General features: G+C 41.0%; 1 protein-coding gene across 17 annotated transcripts in view; it reads left to right on the top strand.

Moving 5' to 3' along the window:
* Positions 1-23,125, top strand: part of LOC140719458 (RNA binding protein fox-1 homolog 1-like) — a 267,927-nt gene that overhangs the window by 214,358 nt on the left and 30,444 nt on the right. For all 17 annotated transcript variants that reach the window (XR_012096911.1, XR_012096912.1, XM_073034145.1 and 14 more), the window contains 2 exons: positions 15,704-15,757; positions 22,041-22,115. Coding sequence is in view for 15 of the 17 variants with exons in the window: in XM_073034145.1 (XP_072890246.1) it covers positions 15,704-15,757; positions 22,041-22,115 (129 nt within the window). In the remaining 2 variants the exon portion in view is untranslated. The remainder of the gene's footprint in view (positions 1-15,703; positions 15,758-22,040; positions 22,116-23,125) is intronic.

Below are 23,125 nucleotides of genomic sequence, written 5' to 3'. Positions count from 1 at the left end.
TAAAGCAAGAAAAAAATACATTGCACTTTTAAGTAGCAGAACAGCCTAAGGCATTTCACAGGAACATTGTCAGACAAAGCTGATGCTGAGTCACATTAAAGGTATGCAGGGAAATGACCACAAAAATAGTCAGAGTTTCTTAGGAAAAGAAAAGGAGATAAAGGGGTTTGTGGGGAAATTCAGGAAGTTAGCAATCTGCTTAACTGAATGCATGGGTGACAAAATTGAAGGACATTAATGGGATCAAAAGGGTAGAACACCTTGGAGGGTTTTCTAGTGGAAGGAGATTGGGAAGTATTAGATCATGAAGAAAATGGAAAATAAATGTGCATTTTAAATAAATTCTTTGCTTAAATGAGAGCCAATGTAATTGGTGTCAAACAGGGTTAGTGCAATGTAGGGCATAGAGGTAAGTGTTTTGGATGAATTCAGTTGAACTGAAGAATGTGGATCTCTGACTGTGAAGGCTGAAATAGTGAAGTCTTATGGTACCAAAGACATGGATAAGGCTTTCGCTGGCAAATTAAGGGAGAGTTGGAATCAAACAATTCAGACTGGTTAGACTGTCTTTTTGATGGCACTGATATGCAGTCAAAACTTTATCTCATGTCATATTTCAGATAGAACATAGAAAACCCACAGCACAACACAGGCCCTATGGCCTACAATGCTGTGCCAAACTTGTACTTTAGAAATTACCTAGGGTTACCCATAGTCCTCTATTTTTCTAAGCCTCTATTTTCCAGGTGAGGCGACACTTCACCTGTGAGTCGGCTGGTGTGATATACTGCATCTGGTGCTCCCAGTGTGGCCTTTTATATATTGGTGAGATCCAACGCAGACTGGGAGACCGTTTCGCTGAACACCTACAATCTGTCCGCCAGAGAAAGCAGTGGCCACACATTTTAATTCCACGTCCCATTCCCATTCTGATATGTCTATCCATGGCCTCCTCTAGATATATTAAGGTTTTTTTTCTCTCTCTGCCCATCACTCTGCCTGTTCTCCATCTCCCTCTGGTGCTCCCTTCCCCCTTTCTTTCTCCCTAGGCCTCCCGTCCCATGATCCTTTCCCTTCTCTACCTCTGTATCTCTTTTGCCAATCACCTGTCTGGCTCTCAGCTTCACCCCACCCCCTCCGGTCTTCTCCTATCATTTCGCATTTTCCCCTCCCCCTCCTACTTTCAAATCTCTTACTATCTTTCCTTTCAGTTAGTCCTGACGAAGAGTCTCGGCCCGAAACGTCGACAGCGCTTCTCCTGCTGCGTTCCACCAGCATTTTGTGTGTGTTTTTCTAAGCTCCATGTACCTATCCAAGAGTCTTATTAAAAGACCCTATAGTGTCCGCCTCCACCACCATCCCTGGCAGCCCAATCCACACACTCAGCACTCTCTGCATTAAAAAAAAACTTACCCCAACATCTCTTCTGTACCTTCTTCCAAGCACCTTAAACCTGTGACCTCGTGTTAGCCATTTCAGCCCTGGGGCAAAGCCTCTGACTATCCACACTATCAATGCCTCTCATCATCATATACACCTCTATCAGGTCACCACTCATCCTCCGTCGCTCCAAGGAGAAAAGGCCGAGTTCACTCAACCTATTCTCATAAGGCATGCTCCCCAATCCAGACAACTTTCTTGTATATCTCCTCTGCACCCTTTCCATAGTTTCCACATCCTTCCTGTAGTGAGGTGACCAGAACTGAGCACAGTACTCCAAGTGGGGTCTGACCAGGGTCCTATATAGCTGCAACATTACCTCTCAGCTCTTGAACTCGGTCCCACGGTTGATGAAGGCCAATACACTGTATGCCTTCTTAACCACACAATTAACCTGTGCAGCAACTTTTGAGTGTCCTATAGCCTCAAACCCCAAGATCCCTCTGATCCTCCACGCTGTCAAGTCTTAACATTTTTGACCTACCAGATAATTTGAACTCCATCTGCCAATTCTCAGCCCAGTTTTGCATCCTAATGATGTCCCGCTGTAACCTCTGACGGCCCTCTACACTATCCACAACACCCCCAACCTTTGTGTCATCAACAAATTTACTAACCCATCCCTCCACTTCCTCATCCAGGTCATTTATAAACATCACAAAGAGAAGGGGTCCCAGAACAGGTCCCTGAGGCACACCACTGATCACCGATCAAAAGTGCAAAATTTCTGATTCAGCTCCAAATATATGTGGCAGAGAGGGGTGGGGTCAATGGCTAAGTGTAAGCAGAGAGTGCTGAAAATGATCATCAGTTCTTCAAGGAAATTTCTCATAGGCTATATTAAGTTGTTGAATAATTAATGCTGCAAAGACAGGAGTTAAAGTGTGCATTGATGGTTACAGAGCTGAAGAGGAGGAAAGTGATTTCTGTGGAATATTAATGAATTTATAAATTTCAGCTAACTAATTCCCTCCTTTTCTGATTCCACCTGTCACCTGCCATCCTTTGTGTCTACAATAACCCCTCCTCTTCCCCACCTGGCTCCATCTGCCCATCATTTCATATCTCCTTCACCCTTTCACACTCCCTAATCTTTCAGTCACCTACCACTCTGTAACAGTCTCCTTCTCACCATATACTGTCTTCACTTCACATTCCCAGTCCCAATTCAGGGTCCTGACCCAAAACATAGACTATTCATATGCTGCTTGACTCAATGAGTTCTTCCAGCAATTGTTGCTGAGTGTAAAAATAATGGTGGAGGAGGTGAGGTAACGCTTGCAGAGGCCACCGTTTAAGAGTAAGGGGTAGGCTATTTAGAACAGAGTTGAGGAAAAACTTTTTCACCCAGAGAGTTGTGGATTTGTGGAATGCAGTGCATCAGAAGGCAGTGGAGGCCAATTCTCTGGATGCTTTCAAGAAAGAGTTAGATAGAGCTCTTAAAGATAGCGGAGTCAAGGGATATGGGGAGAAGGCAGGAACAGGTTACTGATTGTGGATGATCAGCTATGATCACAGTGAAAGGTGGTGCTGGCTCGAAGGCCGAAAGGCCTACTCCTGAACCTATTGTCTATTTTCTATTGGAACTGAGATTTTGGACGATAAATGATAGGTCTTTGGAAGAAGTCAGAGGGAATAGTGCAGAAGATGGAAGCCTTTGCTAGATTCACTTGCTGTAATTGGATATCAACAAGTACAAAGTTTGGAACAGAAGGTGTAGTCAAAAAATTCCATGCAACTTAAGGAAAATTATTTCATTACAATCGTATAGGGTATCATTAATGACTTTAATCAGAGACATTTTCATCTCTGGTACAAGTTGTAAACTAATTTAGACAGTTCTAGATAGGCTACAATACATTCAGGTACTTTGGGTACGAAAAGGAGGTTGGAGATGGGTGGTAGTTTGCAATGACAGGAATTAAATGAGTGTTCTGATTATTAAAGGGCTGAAGAGGAAATCAGTTTCTGTGGAATGTTAATGAGAATAGGGACAAGTAAAGTCAGCAGTTTGAGGTTGGAGGGAAACTAAAGAACACTCTGCATGGTAGGGAAGAGAAGGGTAGCCATGAGGCCACTGATGTGTCAAAAACATGGGGATTGAAAATCTGAATGTGTGCCATGAATATAGAAAATTTTGAGCAATAATGCCAGTCATTGTGATGCAACCATTTAGTATCTGGAATATTAGCAGAAATTATAAAGGTTTTGCTGTGCAATGGTAATACCCTGTTTTGACACAGCTAAATTATAGTTACTACATTTTTATAAAAAAACAGTTGCATGCAACAGAGTGCGAAGTAAACACGATCCCAAGTGTGAAGGGAACTGATGAAGAAAGTCTAGAATAACTGGAGCATTGATAAGGGGGTTGTTTTAACAAGGTATTCATTATAATACCATAAGATATAGGAGCAGAATTAGGCAATTTGGCCCATCAAATGTGCTCTGCCATTTCATCATAACTGATCCGTTTTTCCTCTCAGCTCCAGCCTCCTGCCTTCTCCCCATATCCCTTGATGCCCTGACCAATAAAGAATCTATCAACTTCTGCTTTAAATATACATAAAGACATGGCCTCCACAGCTGCCTGTGGCAACAAATTCCACAGATTCACCACTCTCTGGCTAAAGAAACTTCTCCTAATTTCCGTTCTAAAAGGATGCCACTCTATTCAGAGGCTGTGTCCTCTTGTCCTAGACTCTCCCACCACAGGAAGCATCCTCTCCACATCCACTCTGTCAAGGCATTTCAACATTCGATAGGTTTCAATTACAACATCCCACGTTCTTCTGAATTCTAGTGAATACAGGCAAAGAGCCATCAAATGCTCTTCAAATGACAAGCTGTTCAATCTTGGAATCATTTTTGTGAACCTCCTCTGAACCCTCTCCAGTTTCAGCACATCCTTTCTAAGATAAGGGGCTCAAAACTGTTCACAATAGTCCAACTGAGGCTTCACCAGTGCTCTATAAAGCCTCAACATTACATCCTTGCTTTTATATTCTAGTCCTCTTGAAATAAATGCTAACATCACATTTACCTTCCTCACCACAGACCCGACCTGCAAATTAACCTTTAGTGAATCCTGCACAAGGACTCCTGAGTCCCTTTGCGCCTGAGATTTTGGAATTTTCACTCCCATTTGGATAGTCTACCCCTTGATTTCTTCTACCAAAGTGCATGACCATACACTTGCCAGCACTGTATTCCATCTGCCACTTCTATGGCTATTCTATTAATACGTCTAAATCTTCTTTAGCTTCTCTACTTCTTCAAAACTAACTTCTCCTCCTGCTATCTTTGCATCGTCCGCAAATTTTGCAACAAAGCCATCAATGCCGTCATCCATGTCATTGACATATAAAAGAAGCGGTCCCAACACAGACCCCTGTGGAACACCACTAGTCACTGGCAGCCAGCCAGAAAAGTCTCCCTGAATTCCCATTTTTTGCCTCCTGCCAATCAGTCAATGCTTTATCCATGGTAGTATCTTTCCTGTACTACCACGGGCTCTTAACTTTTTAAGCAGCTTCATGTGTGGCTCCCTGTCAGAGGTCTTCTGAAAATTCAAGTACATAGAATCAACCGATTCTCTTTTGTCTAACTTGCTTGTTATTTCTTCAAAAAACTCCATTAAACTTCTCAGGCAAGAATTTCCCTTGAGGAAATATGCTGACAATGGCCTATTTTATCACGTGCCTCCAAGTACCCCAAAGTTACATCTGTAGCAATTAACTCCAAGATCTTCGCAGCCACTGAGGTCATACTAACTGGCCTATAATTTATTCTGCCTCTTTTTTCTTTTTGAGGAATGGAGTGATGTTTGCAATTTTCCAGTCTTCTGGAACCATTCCAGAATTGAGTGATTCTTGAAAGATTATTACTAATACCTCCACAATCTTTTCAGCCACACCTCTTTCAGAACTCTGGGGTGTACACCATCTGGTCAAGGTGACTTATCTACCTTCAGACATTTCAGTTTCCCAAGAACCTTCTCCCTAGTAATGGCAAATTCACACACTTCTGACCCCTGATGCTCTGCAACTTCCGCCATACTGCTAGTGTCTTCCACAGTGATGTGCAGTGTTTGGCTTATGCCAAACATAGCATTTGGTCTGATGGCCAAACAGCTCAATTTTGATTTCATCAGACCATAGAATCTTCTTCCAGTTAACTTCAGAGTCTCCCATATGCCTTTTGGCAAACTCTAGCTGAGATTTCATGCAAGTTTTCTTCAACAGTGGCTTCCTCTTGCCACTTTCTCATAAAGCTGCAACTGGTGAAGCACCCAGGCAACATTTGTTGTATGCCCAGTCTCTCCCATCTCAGCCACTGAAGCTTGTAACTCTTCCAGAGTTGTCATTGATTTCTTGGTGGCCTCCCTCACTAGTCCCCTTCTTGCACAGTCACTCAGTTTTTGAGGGTGGCCTGCACTAGGCAGATTTACACCTACATTCTTTCCATTTCTTGATGATTGACTTAACTATACTCCAAGGGATATTCAGTGCCTTGGAAATGTTCTTGTATCCATCTCCACACTTGTGCTTTTCAATAACCTTTTTACGGAGTTGCTTGGAGTGTTCTCTTGTCTTTGTGGTATAGTTTTCGCCAGGATACTGACTCACCAGCAGTTGGACCTTCCAGATACTGGTGTATTTTTACTACAATCAATTGAAACACCTTGACTGCACACTGGTGATCTCCATTTAACTAGTTGTGCAGCTTCTAAAACCAGTTGACTGCACTAGTGATGACTTAGTGCAGGGGTCACCAACCTTTTTTGCACCACGGACCAGTTTAATATTCTTGCGGACTGGCTGACGGTGGGGTGGGGTGTTAATCACGACTGGAATATCAGTGCAATTATAAGTGGCTAATACACTCAATTTTGTTTCTAAAAGGGTTTATCTAACAAATTTAATATTAAACACACAGCACATATTTTCCTAGGATGAATATAGTGATAAGTCCACTATAAGTCACTTACCAGTTAATAGCATCATAACATTTTAAGTAATGTTTGGGTATTAAACACACAGCGCATATTTTCCTCGTATGAACATATAAAATCATTTACATCACCAATATCGCTGAATCAGTGGGAGCCCTGGGCTTGTTTCCCTGCAACAAGACAGTCCCATCAAGGAGTGATGGGAGACAGCGATACTCGAAGGGGCTTCCTTATGTCTAGTCTATTCAGCAATTTAGTTTTTGTTACATTCTTTGCAGAAAACCCCGCTTTGCAGAGATATGATGTTGGAAATGGAACGTTTTAATACTTTTGTGGCTATCTCAGGATATTCAGCCTTGACTTTGATCCAGGATGCCAGCAGAAATGTTATGTCAAACATACTCTTCAGCCCACCGCCATTTGCATGCTCAAGGAGTTGATCTTCTTCCCGTGCTGACATGGACGATTCACCGGGGACATTCACAAATGCGTCACAGACCCATTCCTTTGCACGTCTTGGGTCATTTGCAGTTGGCAAGTAATGCTTGAATTCTGTTGACAGCAAAGATAGGTGATTGCGCATCAGGTGTGAGAATGACGGTGCAGCTTCAGTCTCTCCCAAAATTTCACCTAATGTTGGGAACATGTCAGATATGCCCCTGTCCACTTGCTGTTCCCACAGTTCCAGTTTGGCTTTGAAAGCAGACACTTTATCTGCCAAAGACAGAAGACAGTTGTTATTCTCCCCTGAAGTGACAAATTGAGTTCATTGAGCAGGTTGAAGATGTCACACAGATAAGCAAGTTTTGCTATCCACTCCTTGTCACTGAAGTGTGCTGCCAGTGGTGACCTCTTTCCTGAAAGAGATCTCTGTAGCGGCCCTCTTAATTCAAAAACCCTGTCCAGGGCTCTCCCCCTTGATAGCCACCTGACTTCAGTGTGAAAGAGAAGGCGTTTGTACTTTGCATCCATTTCCTCGCAAAGCTGCTCAAACAGACATGAGTTAGGGTTTTTGTGATTGATAATTTCCAACAATGTCACTCATTACGCTGTTAAGATCAGGTGACATTTTTCATTTTTCAGCTAGCCAGCATCTCGTTATATATATGACACGGTGTGTAGACTGGCATTCAGGAGCAACCTCTTTGACTCGGGTAGTGAAACCAGACAGCCGTTCAGTCATAGCTGCAGCCCCGTCTGTGCATATTCCAACACAGAATGACCAGTCCAGTTTGCCTGACATGTAGTCGTTCAAAGACTTGTATAGTTCTGCCCCAGTTGTGTTAGTTGGCAGCGGCAGTGCACACAATATATCCTTGTGCACATCGTCTTGAAATATATATCGCACATAAACCAGCAGTATTGCCTTGTTGTCGACATCGAGAGGTTCATCGACCTGAATAGTATACCATGGTGACTCATTAAGCCATTCAACAGCTGTGCTTCGATGTCCTCTGCTATGTCATCGATTCTCCTTGAAACTGTGGTAGCTGAAAGAGAAACCTGTGCCATCTTGTTAGCTGCAGCTTCTCTCAACAGTTCACGGCACATGTCCTTGGCAGCAGGCAGAATCAATTCTTCACCAATAGTGAAAGGTTTCTTAGCCTTAGCAATACGGCTAGCCACTAAGTACAACACTCTCAGAGCAGCAGCATTGTGGAGGTGGTGGCTCTCAGCACTTGTTTCTGTTCTGCATGCTCACATTTTTTCCACTCGAAGAACTCAATTAGTTTGTCTTTAAGTGCAGGGTGCTTGGACTCAAGGTGCCGAAACAGTTTTGAGGGCTTCATTGCCTCATTAGACAGCTTGTCTCCACATATCACACACGGGGGAGGCTTGGAGCGTGTGAGTCACCGGTCGCATTAAAGCCATATTTTATGTACGACTTGTGGTATTTTCTATTGAAGGAAGCTTTTTTTTTGCAGTCTCGACCTCAACTGTCTCTGCGTTATCATCATCATTAGGCCTTTTATGACCTCTACCACCTCTTCCAAAGAAACTCTCAAGCGATGTTTGTTTTTTTACTCATCAAGTAGTTGTAAGTTAATGACCGACTGATGACCTCACGTGCGTTCAAGTTCAACAGTGGGCGTGACAGGAAATGAGGAAAGGTGCAGCTGACTCATCGTTTCATATTGCCAAATCATATCATTTCCTTGCGGCCCTGTAACACATACTTTGTGGCCCGGTGGTTGGGGACCACTGACCTAGTGTGTCATGGTAAAGGTGTTGAATATTTATGTAATCAATGATTTTGTATTTTATATTTGTGATTAATTTGGATCACTTTGAAGATAACAGTTTTCACTTTGACACAAAGGAGTCTTTCTGTTGATCAGTGTCAAAAAAAAAGCCAAAATATATCCACTGTGATTCAATGTTGTAAAACAATAAAACTTGAAAACTTCCAAGGGGGTGAATACTTTTTATAAGCACTGTACAGTTTGGAATTGCAGAGAGTTAGACACTCAGCTCCCTTTTGGCATTAAGCTAACTATGGATCTTTTGTCACACTAAATGTGTGACATCACCCTGTAGCTAATTTTAATGTATGTGTTGAATCAGGCAGACTATAGAAATGATAGAAAACTTGTGACACCGAGGAAATGATTTGAGCTCTGCTATCAGTGCCTGCTTTAAACAGAGCTGCTTACTGCTGGTACTATTTAAATGTGATGAGTGATTCTGCCCCTATCATCCTTTTAAGACAAGGAATTTATGATGCATTACTACACTCTTGAGGGGAGGGGATGGGTGAAATCCTTTTCCTCACCTTCCTTCAGGTAGTTCTATCAGAGAGTTCTGGGTCCTGATTCGTGATCTTTTGGCTAAGGCAAAGGGTCTTAATGCCTCAAGAAAAAATTAATTCTTTTATATGAGAAAAAATTCTAGTTATCAATTAAGTCTTCACTCATCTTCCTAAAAGAAAACCCCATGCTTATTCAACCGTTACTGTTAAATGTTTGTTCAGTCCTGGCCATATCCTGTACACTCACTCCAGTGCAGTCACATCTTTTCTGCAATATGGTGTCCAGAAACAAATTCATAAGACCTCTGCTCTTTATAAAATATTCAACCTTTTCAATAACCTAATGATCTGTGCTGATGATCTTTCTGTTCTTCCACACCACTCTGTACTTTAATTGTGTATTTTCTTGCCCTATTACATTGTCTCAAACTTCTCTGAAATTACATTTGCTGTTCTTCTGCTCAATTATCCAGACCTTGTATATATTCTTGCGACCTGGAGCTTTACTCTGTCAACTACGCAGCCAATTTTTAGAATTATCCACATGCTATTAATCATGCTGTATATATTTTAGGTCAAAATTATTATTATACACAGTGGCCACTTCATTAGGTACAGGAATGGAACAGTTCTGCTGCTGTAGCCCATTTACTTTGATGTTTCTGCATGCCACTGTTTTAACATGTTTTTTTTAGTTACTGTTGACTTTCTGTCAACTTGAACTAGTCTTGCCAATCTCCTCTGATCTCTCTCATTAACAAGATGTTTTCACCTTGATGCTCACTGGATGTGTTTTTGTTTTTTTGCACCATTCTTTATAAAATCTGGAGACTGTTGTGCATGAAAATCCCTGGCATCAGCAGTGTCTGAGATACTCATTGTCCTGTCTGGCACCTACAGTCATTCAATGGTCAAAGTTACATAGACCACATTTCTTCCCCATTCTAATGTTTGGTTTGAACAGCTGAACCTCTTGAACATGTCTGCATGCTTTTATGCATTGAGTTGCTGCCACCTGATTGGCTAATTAGATATTTGCATTAACAAGCAGGTGTGCAGGTATACCTAATAAAGTGACCACTGAATATATATTCCATAAATTAATGTTTAAGTACAAGCCCTATGGAACCCATTGGTATTACCCTTCCAGTCACAAAACAAAAAATCAAAGATTACCAGGCTTCTAGCCACAGAACCAGTTTAGGGTCCAATCTTCCATTCTCCTTTCAGCCCCAAGATTGTTACTTCTATCACTTGTCTGCATGCAATGTAGGATTTTTTCAAAAGCTTAGCAGTGGACCACATCAAAATTTTCTTCAACCCTTTTCTGAGATCTTAAAAATTCCAATTGTTCATGAAACTTTGAATGTGAATTTGTTATTGTCCCTGATTTAAATGAAGGTGAAGCTCGTATATCATCTTTTAGAATGGATTCTTATAATTTGTCCACTAGTGAAGTTAACTGGCTATTTCAAGCGTGAAATCACACAGCAACTAGAGAGTATATAACTGATATCAGTATTAACATAGAAACTAGTCTGATCACATGAAAAGAGGTGATAAAGGAAACGAGGCTAAGGAAATTCATGAGAAAAGACTTTACAGCAAGTATAAGAAGGAATCAAGAGAATATTAGTATTAAATCAAAGAAAAAGATGAGTTTGAAAATTATTTAGAATTCATCAGAAGATAGTCAAGGCAATGATGTTTTGAAAGAAAATATAATACAAGAGAAGAGCTTGCAAAGAACACAAAAACAAACTGAAATTGATTCTATGAGTTCTTTCAAATTGGGGCAGAAGCAGTTTGATTTTGAGTTTAAAAAAATATGGTGGAGAAATTCAACAAATAGTTTGTGTCTGTATTAATGGAAGGAATCAATGGGGGGGAGCAAATGGTGATGAATATGTTTAGAGTGAACAAAGAACTCAAAGAAACTAGATATAGTAAAAGAAAAGGTGAAATTACTAGGACCACAAAGCGATAAATCTCCATTACCTGATGATCTGCATTATTGAGTTTTGAAGTGGCTATGGAGATAACTTAGTCATCTTCAAAAATTCCATAGGTCCCAATATGGTTCCCAGAGACTGAGAGGTCACAAATTAAATTCCACTTTTTAAGAAAGGAGATATAAGGTGACATAACCAGTTAGCCTAATATCCGTAGCAGAGAAAATGCTGGAATCTATTGTTAAGAAAGTGATAACATGACTCTTAAAATAAAATAAATATATATATGTTTATTCATGAAAGGTGGTAGTAATTAGCAGAATAAGTAAGGGAAATAATTAAATTGGTATGCATTGCGACTTTCAAGAGGCTTTTATCACTTGAGATTATTAAACAAAATTAGAAAGTGGTATTTGGGAATAATATTTGCATGAATGGAGGATTGGTTACAGACAGAAAATGGAGTTCATGTGGTTTGTTTGGACTTTCTGAAGTACTTTAATGTGCAGCTCGCACTCATGGGGGGAGAAAAGAGTGGCATAGTGTTCGAATAAAGTGTTGGTGTAGATTGTGGAGTTGTGGATTGAACAACAGACAAAGAAGTAGGAATCAACAGAGTCTGGTTTAATATCACGGGCATATGTTGTGAAATTTGTTGTTTTGTGGCAGCAGTACAATGCAGTGTGTCATAAAACTAAATCACGGAAAGAAGTGTATGTGTGTGTGCTCCCTGATGGTAGCAGTAAGAGAATGGCATGGCCTGGGTGATGGGGACCCTTAATGGTGAGTGCTGTCTTTTTGAGAAATTGTTCTTTGAAGATGTCCTGGATGCTGTGGAGGCTAGTGCCCACGAAGGAACTGAGTTTACAACCTTCTGCAGCTTATTTTGATACTTTGCAGTACCCCCCCCCCCCCATACTAGATGGTGAATACAGCCAGTTAGAATTCTATCCACTGTATGAGGGGTGATTAATAAGTTTGTGGCCTAAGGTAGAAGGAGTCAATTTTAGAAAACCTAGCACATTTATTTTCCAACATAGTCCCCTCCTACATTTACACACTTAGTCCAGCGGTCGTGGAGCATACGGATCCTTCTTTGTAGAATTTGGCATCTTGGAGCTCCAGAAGTGGTCCACAACAGGTGTGATCGATAAGTTTGTGGCCTAGCTCTCATTACATGCACGTGCAGTTCAACTCTGAGTGATTATGCAGAAAGTTTGAAGTTAATAACTCATCTCTTACTTTAGGCCATAATCTTATCAATCACCCCTCGTATATCTGTAGAAACTTGCAAGTGTCTTTGCTGCCATACCAAATCTCCTCAAACTCCTAATGAAATACAGCCATTTTCATACGCCGCCTTTGTAAGTGCATCAATATGTTGGGTCCAGGGTAGGTCTTCAGAGGTGTTGACACAAAGGAACCTAAAATTGCTCACCATTTCCACTTCTGATCCTTTGATGAGGACTGTTCCCTTGTCTTAACTGTTCTGAGGTCCACAATAAATTTTTTGGTCTACTGACAAGTGTAAGGTTGTTGCTCAACCAGTTGATCTATCTCACTCCTGTATGTTTTCTCAGCACCATCTGACATTCTGCCAATAATAGTTGAGTCATCAGCAAATTTATAGATGGTATTTGGGCAGTGCCTAGCCACACAGTCATGGGTTTAGAGAGAGTAGAGCTGTGGGCTAAGCACACATCCTTGAGGTGCACCAGTGTTGATTATCAGCAAGGTAGCAATGTTATTTCCAATCTGCACAGACTGGTCTTCCAGTGGAGAAATTGAGGATCCAGTTGCAGAGGGAGGTACAAAGGCCCAGGTTTTGAATCTTTTTGATCAGAATTGTAGGAATGATTGTGTTAAACGCTGAGCTGTAGTCAATGAACCGTAGCCTGATGTAAGTATTAGTATTGTCAAGTGATCCAAAGCCACACAAAGAGCCAATGAGATTACATCAGCTGTAGACCTATTTTGGCAATAGACAAATTGCAGTGGGTCCAGGTTCTTCCTTTGGCAGGAGTTGATTCTAGCGATATCCTACCTCTCAGAGCACTTCATCACCATAGATATGAGTGCTACTGGACAATAGTCAAGAAGGCAACTCACCCTGCTCTTCTTGGGCATTGTTATGATTGTTGCGCTTTTGAGGCAAGTGGGAACTTCAGACTATAGCAATGGGAGATTGAAAAAGTCTTTGGTTGGCACAGGTTTTCAGAGTGCTACCAGGTATACCATTGGGACCTGTTGCCATGTGAGTGTTCACTCTATTGAAAGATGTTCTGACACCAAGGCAGAGATCTCGGGTCATCTGTGGATTGAAAGACAACATCTAATGGGGTGCTGCTGAAACTAGTGTTGATGCTGCAGCTGTTCTATCTGTATCAATGATTTGGATGAGGCGATCAAATGTACAACATGCAAGTTTAGTGAGGATCACAAGACCATAATGCAAAGATGGGTAACAGTGTATGCTGTGAAGAGGGTGCAGAGAGTTTTCAGTGTACAGGGCCAAGCTAAGTGAACAGAAGAAGACATGGTGGATGGAATAATGTGGCAAAATGTCAAATTGTTTATTTTAGTAGATAAGAAGGTGCCTGATGAATAATTTTGAAGTTTTCCACTTTGGTAGAAAAAGTAGAAAGTGGGAGAAATCGTGAGATATGTGAGTGTCCTTGTACATAAATTGTTTGAGAGGTAACATGCCAGTATATGCAAGGTTTAGAAAGGCAGACAAATGTTGGCCTTCATTTGACTTTGAGTGCAAGAGTAATAACATCATCTTGCTACAACTGTATGGACCCCATTTGGAATCTTGTCCACAGGTCATGTTTCTAGGTAGAGGTAGGTACGCTTGCAGTAATACAGTGATTGCTCAGATTAGATGTGGAAGAGGGCCTGAAAGCCTTGTGAAGAAAAAGTAAGCATTCTGGGCCTACATCTTCAGTTTGGAATAAGATAATGTTTGATAATCTTTCATTGCTGTGTAGCGATGAGCTCAGTGAAAAGCTCTCTGCATTGCAACTAGGGAAATCTATTGATTTCTTTGCAGTAGGAAACTACTTGGCTAAAATGGAATTGTGGCTGAATTACAGAAAACCCCATCTGTTGTCATTTCTGTGTGGCTGCCACCACGCCTGTGGGAGGGATGGCTCTGTCAAAACAAATCATGAAAGCGCTGATCAAGAACTTTGTCTGAGGCATATTTGTGGAAGGCTATTAAAGGAAGCTGGTAATAAGGAATGCCTTGGAAGCGAATTCTATGACATGGAAACAAATGTGGTGGGAGTGACTGCAGCTACTTCAGGGCATCTCATATCACTGGGGGGCCCTTTGCTAGAGCTATCTTAAAGAGAGCTCTAACTGGTTGACAAACTAATTAGTGGAAGTTTACTGCGTCATTTGGCTAGGAAGATCTTCAGTCAACATGATTGCCTCTTTACATCAACCTTAATGTACAAGCAACAGCAAATACATTGTTTTGCTTTTCTGGATTTCACCAATACATTTGACACCTTGAACAGGACGGAACTCTCCCATATATCAGGAAGTTTCTGGGTCTCATTCGTTCGTTTCATGACAACTGCCGTGGCACTATACAATTTGATGACTTAATTTCTCTTTGTTTTGAGATAAAACTGGAGTGAAGTCACCTTTTGACTCTTTTGTTTTGATTTCTTTTTCTCTATACTCCCAACTTGCACTACATTAGGGTCTTGCCCATGCCTGTATTCTCTTCTCCCATACCATAACTGACGAGAAAACTCATTATAGAACAAACTGTTGTATCGTACTCGGGAGTCTTAGCATACAGTCAGCCCTCCTTATGCGCGAATTCAACCAACCGCAAGTCGCGAAAACCCGGAAGTGCTCTTCCAGCACTTGTTGTTCGAGCATGTGCAGACTTTTTCTTGTCACTATTCCCTAAATAATGCAGTATAACAACAATTTTACATGTCATTTACATTGTATTAGGTTTTATAAGTAATCTAGAGATGATTTAAAGTATACGGGAGGATGTGTGTGTGTTATCGTGGATCGGTACTTGATACTTATTTCAAACACTTTGAAAAGCAGTTTGTATTTGGAAATCATAGCAACCATCTGTATATAGAAATTAAATTCACAAAAATTTACTTATTTATTTTTACTGCCTGTCTGTTCCCTGTTCTCCTCTCCTAATTGCATTGCCTCTTTTGCTGGAGTGCAGTTCCAAAGGTGGTAGTCACACTCTAACTGCGGCCTCAGGTGCCATGGCAAGTCGTACCATTTGACTACCAGAACATGACCAAGCAGCTGTATGAACCTGATGGTGAATGTCAGTAGGCAGTTCCGGTACTTGATCAGAGTTTGGATGGTTTTGCTTTATATAACTCAAGGATACTGAGAGCTCTGGTGTTTAACCACAAATATTGTGCATTTTTTTCATCTGTATGATTTAAGTTGCTTTTAGAAAGCTATACAAGATGGATTAATTGACTAACATCTGTCAGAATCTGTAGGTATTCTGATTTGTTTATTGTGACTATTTTTTGGGTACTCAGCATTAAGCTCAAATTACAGCTTGATGTCGCCACCATTTAACTTGCATTTGCATTTAAATTGCAGGTTGGAAGCTGAGCCCTGTGGTTGGTGCAGTCTACAGTCCTGAATTTTATGCAGGTAGTGTTGCATCACCTTTCAGTTGTATTTTGTACAGTTTAAGATAGTCTCAACTAGGATTCTATGTTTCCTTATATTTCTATTCACTTACTACATTATACCTTTGAATCAATCTGGGAGAAAAAAAATTAGAAAATTTGTCACTAAAATTAGTTTTCTGTTTTTGAGAATGTTGCACTTCAGTCGATTCACATATGATTTTAATCCATTTTGGATGTGGATCTGTGACAGATTTCCCATCTGTAGATCAGGCTTTTGATAATCAGTACAGTGAGCCCAGGCTGGGATGAGTATGCGGGAAGTGGGCAAGATATCTCTCTAGTGTTTGTAGGTTTCGTACTGGAGATGCAGTATCATTTCACCCTGCCACTTTGTTTTTGGCCCATGTTGTCGTCATCTTGATCCCCTACTTGCCTTTAATGAGATCTTCCTCCTTGTTAACCTCCATTCTGGAGTTTGAATTAAAATGGAGTTATTCCTTATGGATAGTGTTTGGGCGGTGGGGTATAGGGAATGGGTGCTGTGTTCTGGGGGTTGTGCAGTAGTTACTTAAGGGATTGTTGTGGGGAGGGACAGGCCCGGGATAGAGTTAGTTAATGGGGGTGGAGTGACACAGTGAAGGGGGGTGGGGTGGCAACTGGCATCACAGAGGGGAAGGGGGAGAAGGTTTCTGCAGGACCTCGCAGTAGGGGGGAGGGCTGAAAGAGGAACCAAACTGCTGGTGATATTGGGTGAATTTGGCCCTTTGGTGGGATGAGGGCTTTATGGGGTTGCGTAAGAGGGTTGGCAGTGTTAGGCTTAGGGGTATGGCTGGGAGGTGGAGCTGCAGGACATTGCGGTGGAGGGAGGGGTTGAAAGAGCACCCGAGCTGATGGTGATGTAAGAGAGGATGGTGGGGGCTGGTGTTAACGTAAGCCCCTTTGTGGGGTCTGGCTTGGGTTATTTGGGGTGCTGTCCGGTTTAGTGAACAGGGTCCATTTAGCAGTCCATTGGAAGTTAGGATTAGGGTGAAGTGTAGGGTTGGGGATGTTTATGGGTTGGCATGTTACTGGTGATGTGGGGTGAACTTGGCTCCCTGGTGGCGAGGGGTCTCTGGTTTATGGGAGTGTGCAGGAGGATTGGAGGTATTAGGCTTAGGTAAATGGCTGGGTGGTGGGGCCACGGGACCTTGCAGTAGTGGGAGGCGTTGAAAGAGAACCCAAACTGATGGTGGTGGGGTGAACGGCCCCCTGGTGGAGAGAGGGCTCAGGTTTTTGGGGGTGTGTAGGATGGGTGAAGTTGTTATGTTTTGGGATAGGGCTGAGGAATGTGAATGCAGGCCTCCCCTTGGGGGGAGGGGAGAAAAGGAGCATGGGACCCTTTGTGGGGGTGTGGCCAGGGTTAACTTGGGTGTTGTTCGGTTTAGTTGGGGTGTGTGATCCTTTGGATGTTAGGATTAGGTGGGGGGGGTAGGGTCGAGGGATGTCCGCTGGGCATGGTTTACAGTCTTACCAAAAGTAGTAACTGACTGGTATCCCAGACTTAAATAAGATAGACTTATGGCAGTTTTTGTTACCACTGAAATCAAAAGAAAGTTTTGCTCTTTTGTTTCCTTGGTTTTATTTTAATCCTAGAAATTTAATTTCTTTTGCTTCTGTAGAAACTTATATTCTCTGCCCCAAAAAGAAATACAGTGGATTCTGGCTAATTGGGCCATCAGTTAATCAGGGCGGCCACTTATTTGGGGCAACTCTTAAAGAACAAAAACTAATTGAGAAAATAGCTGGGATTTCCTTCGATTATTTGGGACACTATTTCACCTTATTGGGATGGGAGACTTGCCAAACGGTTTCTAACTAGTGCCAGTTGCATGCACTTGTATGGCCATGCTTGGAACAGGCTGTTTTTAATAGTGTCAGTTGTATGTGTTTGTTTTCCAAAAAAAAATCAGTGATATTTGTCACTGATCATTGGTAAGAAATAAGCAGTATGCTCACTGCAGTTTCAAGCATTCATGCCTGGAGATGCAAGAAATGGCCAGGAGTGAAAATGAAATGATTTCACTACCTCAATGAGTTAGGAACTACAAAGAGTTTGAAAGTGTCAGCAACCATCTTGAAGGTTTCAATGAAAATGAAGATTCAAGGATGCAGCAGTTTCTAACTAGCGTCAGTCAAGTGCACTTGCGTTGCCGTCAGACCATGCTTAAAGTGAACAGTTTATAAATAGCATCAGTTGCGTATGCTTGTGTTATGTTATTCATTTGGGCTGACCGACGCTGAATTAAAAAGCAGTAATTTTGACACTATTTCATGCAGTGAAGGTTATGAAGGCAGCCTATTATCAGCACTGATTTTGTTTATTTACAGTCAATCAAAAGAACACGGCAGCATACACAGTATGGATTCCTTTGATAACTATTAGGAACTAATACAGTTTTATAGTGCTCTAATTTGTTCTGTATTCCATTTAAATACATAATTTGTCTTTTTAATACTATTTCCATGAAACTTTGGCTAATTGGGGCATCTGCTTAAGCATACTGGCTCTGATATGTCCAAGTTAACTGAAATCTTCTGTATTGTGATTTGTTAAATGGAGGAATTAGAACAACCAATTAAATATAAAAGATAAAGAAAATTAAAATCTGGTGGAATTAAAAATTTGAAGGTAATCTGAATTATCGGTTAAGATTTTTGAATAATCTGTTACTGTCTTCAGATGGCAGCATATAAAACTGAATCTTGGCATGTGACCATGGGTTCAACTTACAAAAGCATTCCAAAATAAGGATACAAGGCTAGAGCTGTTTGGGAGGGCTTAAAGTAATTTGGCAGCGGGGTGGGAACCGGAGTGGTGGTACTGAGGATGTGGTAGTTCATTTACGAACAGAGGCAGAATGTAGTGAGACTGCTAGCAAGGAGAGGCTGACGATAGGGCAAAATTGCAGTCAACAGGATGAGTTGCATCATAAAAGGCAGACAAAATCAAAAAGGATGAATACAGGACTGAAGGTGTTATATTTGAATGTACGCAGTATACAGAAAAAGGTAGGTGAATAAGGAAGATTTACAGATTGGTATGTATGATGTTGTGGGTGTCACTGAATCATGGCTAAAAGATTATAGCTGGGTGCTTAACACCCAAGGAGCACATTGTATTGAAAGGACAGGCAGGTAGGCAGAGGGACTGGCGTAGCTCTATTGGTAAAAAATTAAATCAAATCATTAGAAAGAGGTAACATAGGGTCAGAAAGTGTTGATTTAATGTGCATAGAGTTAAGGGACTGTAAAAGTAAAAAGACCCTGATGGGAGTTATATACAGACCCCCCCCCCCCCCCAAACAGTAGTAAAGATGTAATTTACAAATTGCAGCAGGAGATACAAAACACAGCCAAAGGGGCAATGATTTGGGGAATTTCAGTATGGAGGTAGATTGGAAAAATCAGGTTGACGCTGGATCCTGAGGGGGATTTTCTAGAATGCCTATGACATGGTTTTTAGAACAGCTAGTGGTTGAGCCCGCTAGGGATCAGCTATTCTGGATTGGGTGTTGTACAATGAACTGGAATTGATTAAAGAGCTTAAGGAAAAGGAACATTGGAAAAATGAACATCATATGATAGAATTCACCCTGTAAAATTTGAGAAGACACTAAAGCCAGATGTATCAGTATTACAGTGTAGTAAAGGGAATTACAAAGGCACAAGAGAGGAGCTGGCTAAAATTGATTGGAAAAGAATACTGGCAGGGATGACGACAGAGCAGCAATGGCTGGAATTTCTGGGAGCAACTCAGAAGGTGCAGGGTATATACATCCCAAACAGCAAGAAGTATTCTGCAGGCAGGATGACACAACCATAGCTAATGAGAAGTCAAAGCCAACATAAAAGCCAAAGAGAGGGCATATAATAGAGCAAAAAGTAGTGGCAAGTTTGAAGATTGGGAATTTTTTTTTAAAAGAAACAGCAAAAGGTAACTTTAAAAAGTCATTTAAGTAAAACTGAAAAGACAGAATACGAAGGTAAACTACCCAGTAATACTAAAGCAGGTACTAAAAGTTTCTTCAGATATAAAGTGTAAAAGAGAGGTGAGAGTAGATATTGGACCACTGAAAAACCATGCCAGCTAGCAGGACAAGGAAAAGATGGAACAAACTGAATAAGTATTTTGCATCAGTCTTCACTGTGGAAGTCACTAGCAATATGCCAGAAATTTGAAGAGTGTCAGGGCAGAAGTGTATGAAGTTGCCATTAACAGGAAGAAGGTTTGTGGGAAACTGAAAGTTCTGAAGGTAGACAAATCACCTGGACCAAATGATAGATGCCCCAAGGTTCTGAAAAAGGTGGCTGAAGAGATTGTGGAGGCATTAGTTATGAACTTTCAAGATTCAATTGATTATGGCATTGTTCTGGAGGAATGGGAAACTGCAAATATCACTCCACTCTTCAGGAAGGTAGAGGGGCAGAAGAATGGAAATTATAGGCCAGTTAGTCTGACCTCAGTGGCTGAGATGTTGCAGTTGATTGTTAAGCATGTGGAGGCACATGATAAAATAGGCCATAGTCCACATGGTTTCCTTAAAGGAAAATCATGCTTAACAAATCTGGAATTATTTGAGGAAATAACCCTTCAGTTCTGATGAAGGGTCTCTGCCTGAAATATCAACTGTTTACTCTTTTCCATAGATACTGCCTGGCCTGCTGAGTTCCTCCAGCATGTTGTGTGTGTTGCTTGGATTTCCAGCATCTGCAGATTTTCTCTTGTTTCCAGCATCCGCAGGTTTTCTGTTGTTTCTGATTAGACAAAGGAGAATCAGTAGATATTGTGTACTTGGATTTTCAGAAGGCCTTTGACAACGTGCCATACATGAGGCTGTTTAACAAGTTAGGGCCCATGGTACTGTAGGGAAGATTCTAGCATAAAGCATTGCCTTATTGGCAGGAGGCAAAGAGTAGGAATAAAGGAAGCCTTTTCTGTTTGGCTGCTGGTGACTAATGGTGTTCCACGGGGATCTTTGTTGGGATCACTACATTTTACATTATATTTCAATGACTTGGATGACAGTATTAATAGCTTTGTGGCCAACTTTGCGAGGATAGGTGGAGGGGCAGGTAGTTTTGAGGAAGTAGAGGCTACAGAAGGACAAATTAGGAAAATAGGCAAAGAAGTGGCAGATGGAATACAGTGTCGGGAAGTGTAAGGTCATGCAGTTTTGTTGAAGAAATAAAAGAGTAGACTTATAAGTGGAAAGAAAACTCAAAAATCTGAGGTGCAAAGGGACTTGGTCCTCGTGCTGGATTCCTTAAAGATTAATTTGCAGGTTGAGTCAGTAATGGAGAAAGGCAAATGAAATGTTAGCATTCATTTTGATTGGACTGGAATATGTATAAAAAGGCGTGTCGTATGATGAACGTTTCATGGTCTGTGCCTCAGAAGAGTGAGGGGTGACCCCACTGAACCCTATCGAATGTTGAAAATCCTTGATGGAGTAAATGAGAAGAGGATGTTTCCTATGGTGGGGCAGTCTAAGACCAGAGGACACAACCTCAGAATAGTGAGGCATCCTTTTAAATTAGAATCAAGTTTAATATCACCGGCATATGTTGTGAAATTTGTTAAATTACCAACGGCGTTACAATGCCATACATGATAATATAGAGGGGGGAAATAAGTAAATCAATTACAGTAAGTATATATGTATATAATTAGTTAAATTAAAAATAGTGCAAAAACAGAAATGATATGTAAACAAAAAAAAAGGTAGTGTTCTTGGGTTCAATGTCCATTTAGGAATCAGATGGCAGAGGGGAAGAAGCTGTTCCTGAATCGCTGAGTGTGTGACTTCAGGCTTCTGTACGTCCTCCCTGATGGTAACAATGAGAAGAGGGCATGACCTGGTTGATGGAGGTCCTTAAGAAAAGACACCACTTTTCTGAGACACCACTCCTTGAAGATGTTTTGGACATTTCTGCAGAGATGAGGAATTCCTTTAGCCAGAGAGTGGTGAATATGTGTAATTCATTGCCACAGACAGCTGTGGAGGCTAAGTCATTGGATGTATTTAAAGCAGAAGTTGATAGATTCTTCATTAGTCAGGCCATGGAAGGATACAAGGAGAAGACAGGAGATTGGGTAAAGAGGAAAATTGGATAAACTATGATGAAATGACAGAGCAGACTTAATGGGTCAATTGGCTTAATTTTGTTCTTGGACCATGGTCTTATGGTCTTGTAATGCATTTACATTATGCTGCCATGAAAAATAAATTTTAATACTGTATATGTGACCTCTTATTTGTTAGGTCCAGCATCACTATCATCATTACCCTTTCACCTACATCCTGTTGCCTCTACAGCACTCAGTCCAACACACAATGGTAAGATCAATTAAAAGCTTTCTACTTAAATCAACTATACTGTATTGTAAAGAATGAACATCTGGCTTTCAAGCCATAATGTGTCTCGGTATATCTCGCATTAAAACATACACTATTGGAGTTTGCCACATCCAACTAAATTTAATGACTTGTGATCTCTACTACTCCTTCCAGTTCCATGCTCTACTTCTCATCAATTTTTCACCAATTGCCCTCCCTGTCCTCTTACTCCAGCTCAATTTAAGCTTCACCAAGTGGAATTTGATAGTTTTGGTTTGGAAAATCAACGTTCCTTCAGATTTATGGATATGAGATCCTTGTACCTTATCTCATATTGCATTTGTTTTGAATTATAGCATTAATGATGTGTAGAGTACTCTTGATACTCATTCCTCCCATATTAGCATCATATGGCAAATGAAACCATTATTCTGAGCATTCCAAAGGTGACCAGCTGGTCAATTTAAAGAACCCATCCTAATTTGTCATGAGTTATTTTCAATGTGCCCTTGCCCATACCTAATCCAATCTTACTCCACCTTTTGTTAATAATTTGATAAAAGCTTAGAGCCAGAGAAAATGACTATGAGTTAACTCTGAAAGTTATCTCCAAACCCTTAGGTGAACAAACCTGGAAGCTTTGAATACAGCTGTGAAATTAGATCACCCAGTCAGAATGTTTTGAATGTTTGCTATGCATTCACTCATTGCACATATTGGCAGCTTGCCCAGAATTAAGGGTAAAAAAAAAATATTCTCTTGACATCTAACTTTTTCTGTACCTCACGTGTGTAGTCTGGCACATGCCTATCTATTCCATTACCTATCCAACATCCTCCTCGGTGAAATTACTCTTACCTTATTGCATTCTAATTCAATTATAGCCAAAAAATGAGAGATTTCTAAACAGAAGGGGTAAGTGTATTTTTGTAATGGAATATCTGCCTTAATTGTATTGAATAGCAAAACAGACACGAACTGTCAGATAGCATACTTCTGCTCTGCCCATG

Source organism: Hemitrygon akajei, chromosome 31 (assembly GCF_048418815.1).
Source record: "Hemitrygon akajei chromosome 31, sHemAka1.3, whole genome shotgun sequence".
NCBI lineage: Eukaryota > Metazoa > Chordata > Chondrichthyes > Myliobatiformes > Dasyatidae > Hemitrygon > Hemitrygon akajei.
The sequence above is the reverse complement of the archived record's forward strand: the minus strand, read 5'-3'. Positions and strand labels throughout refer to the sequence as shown.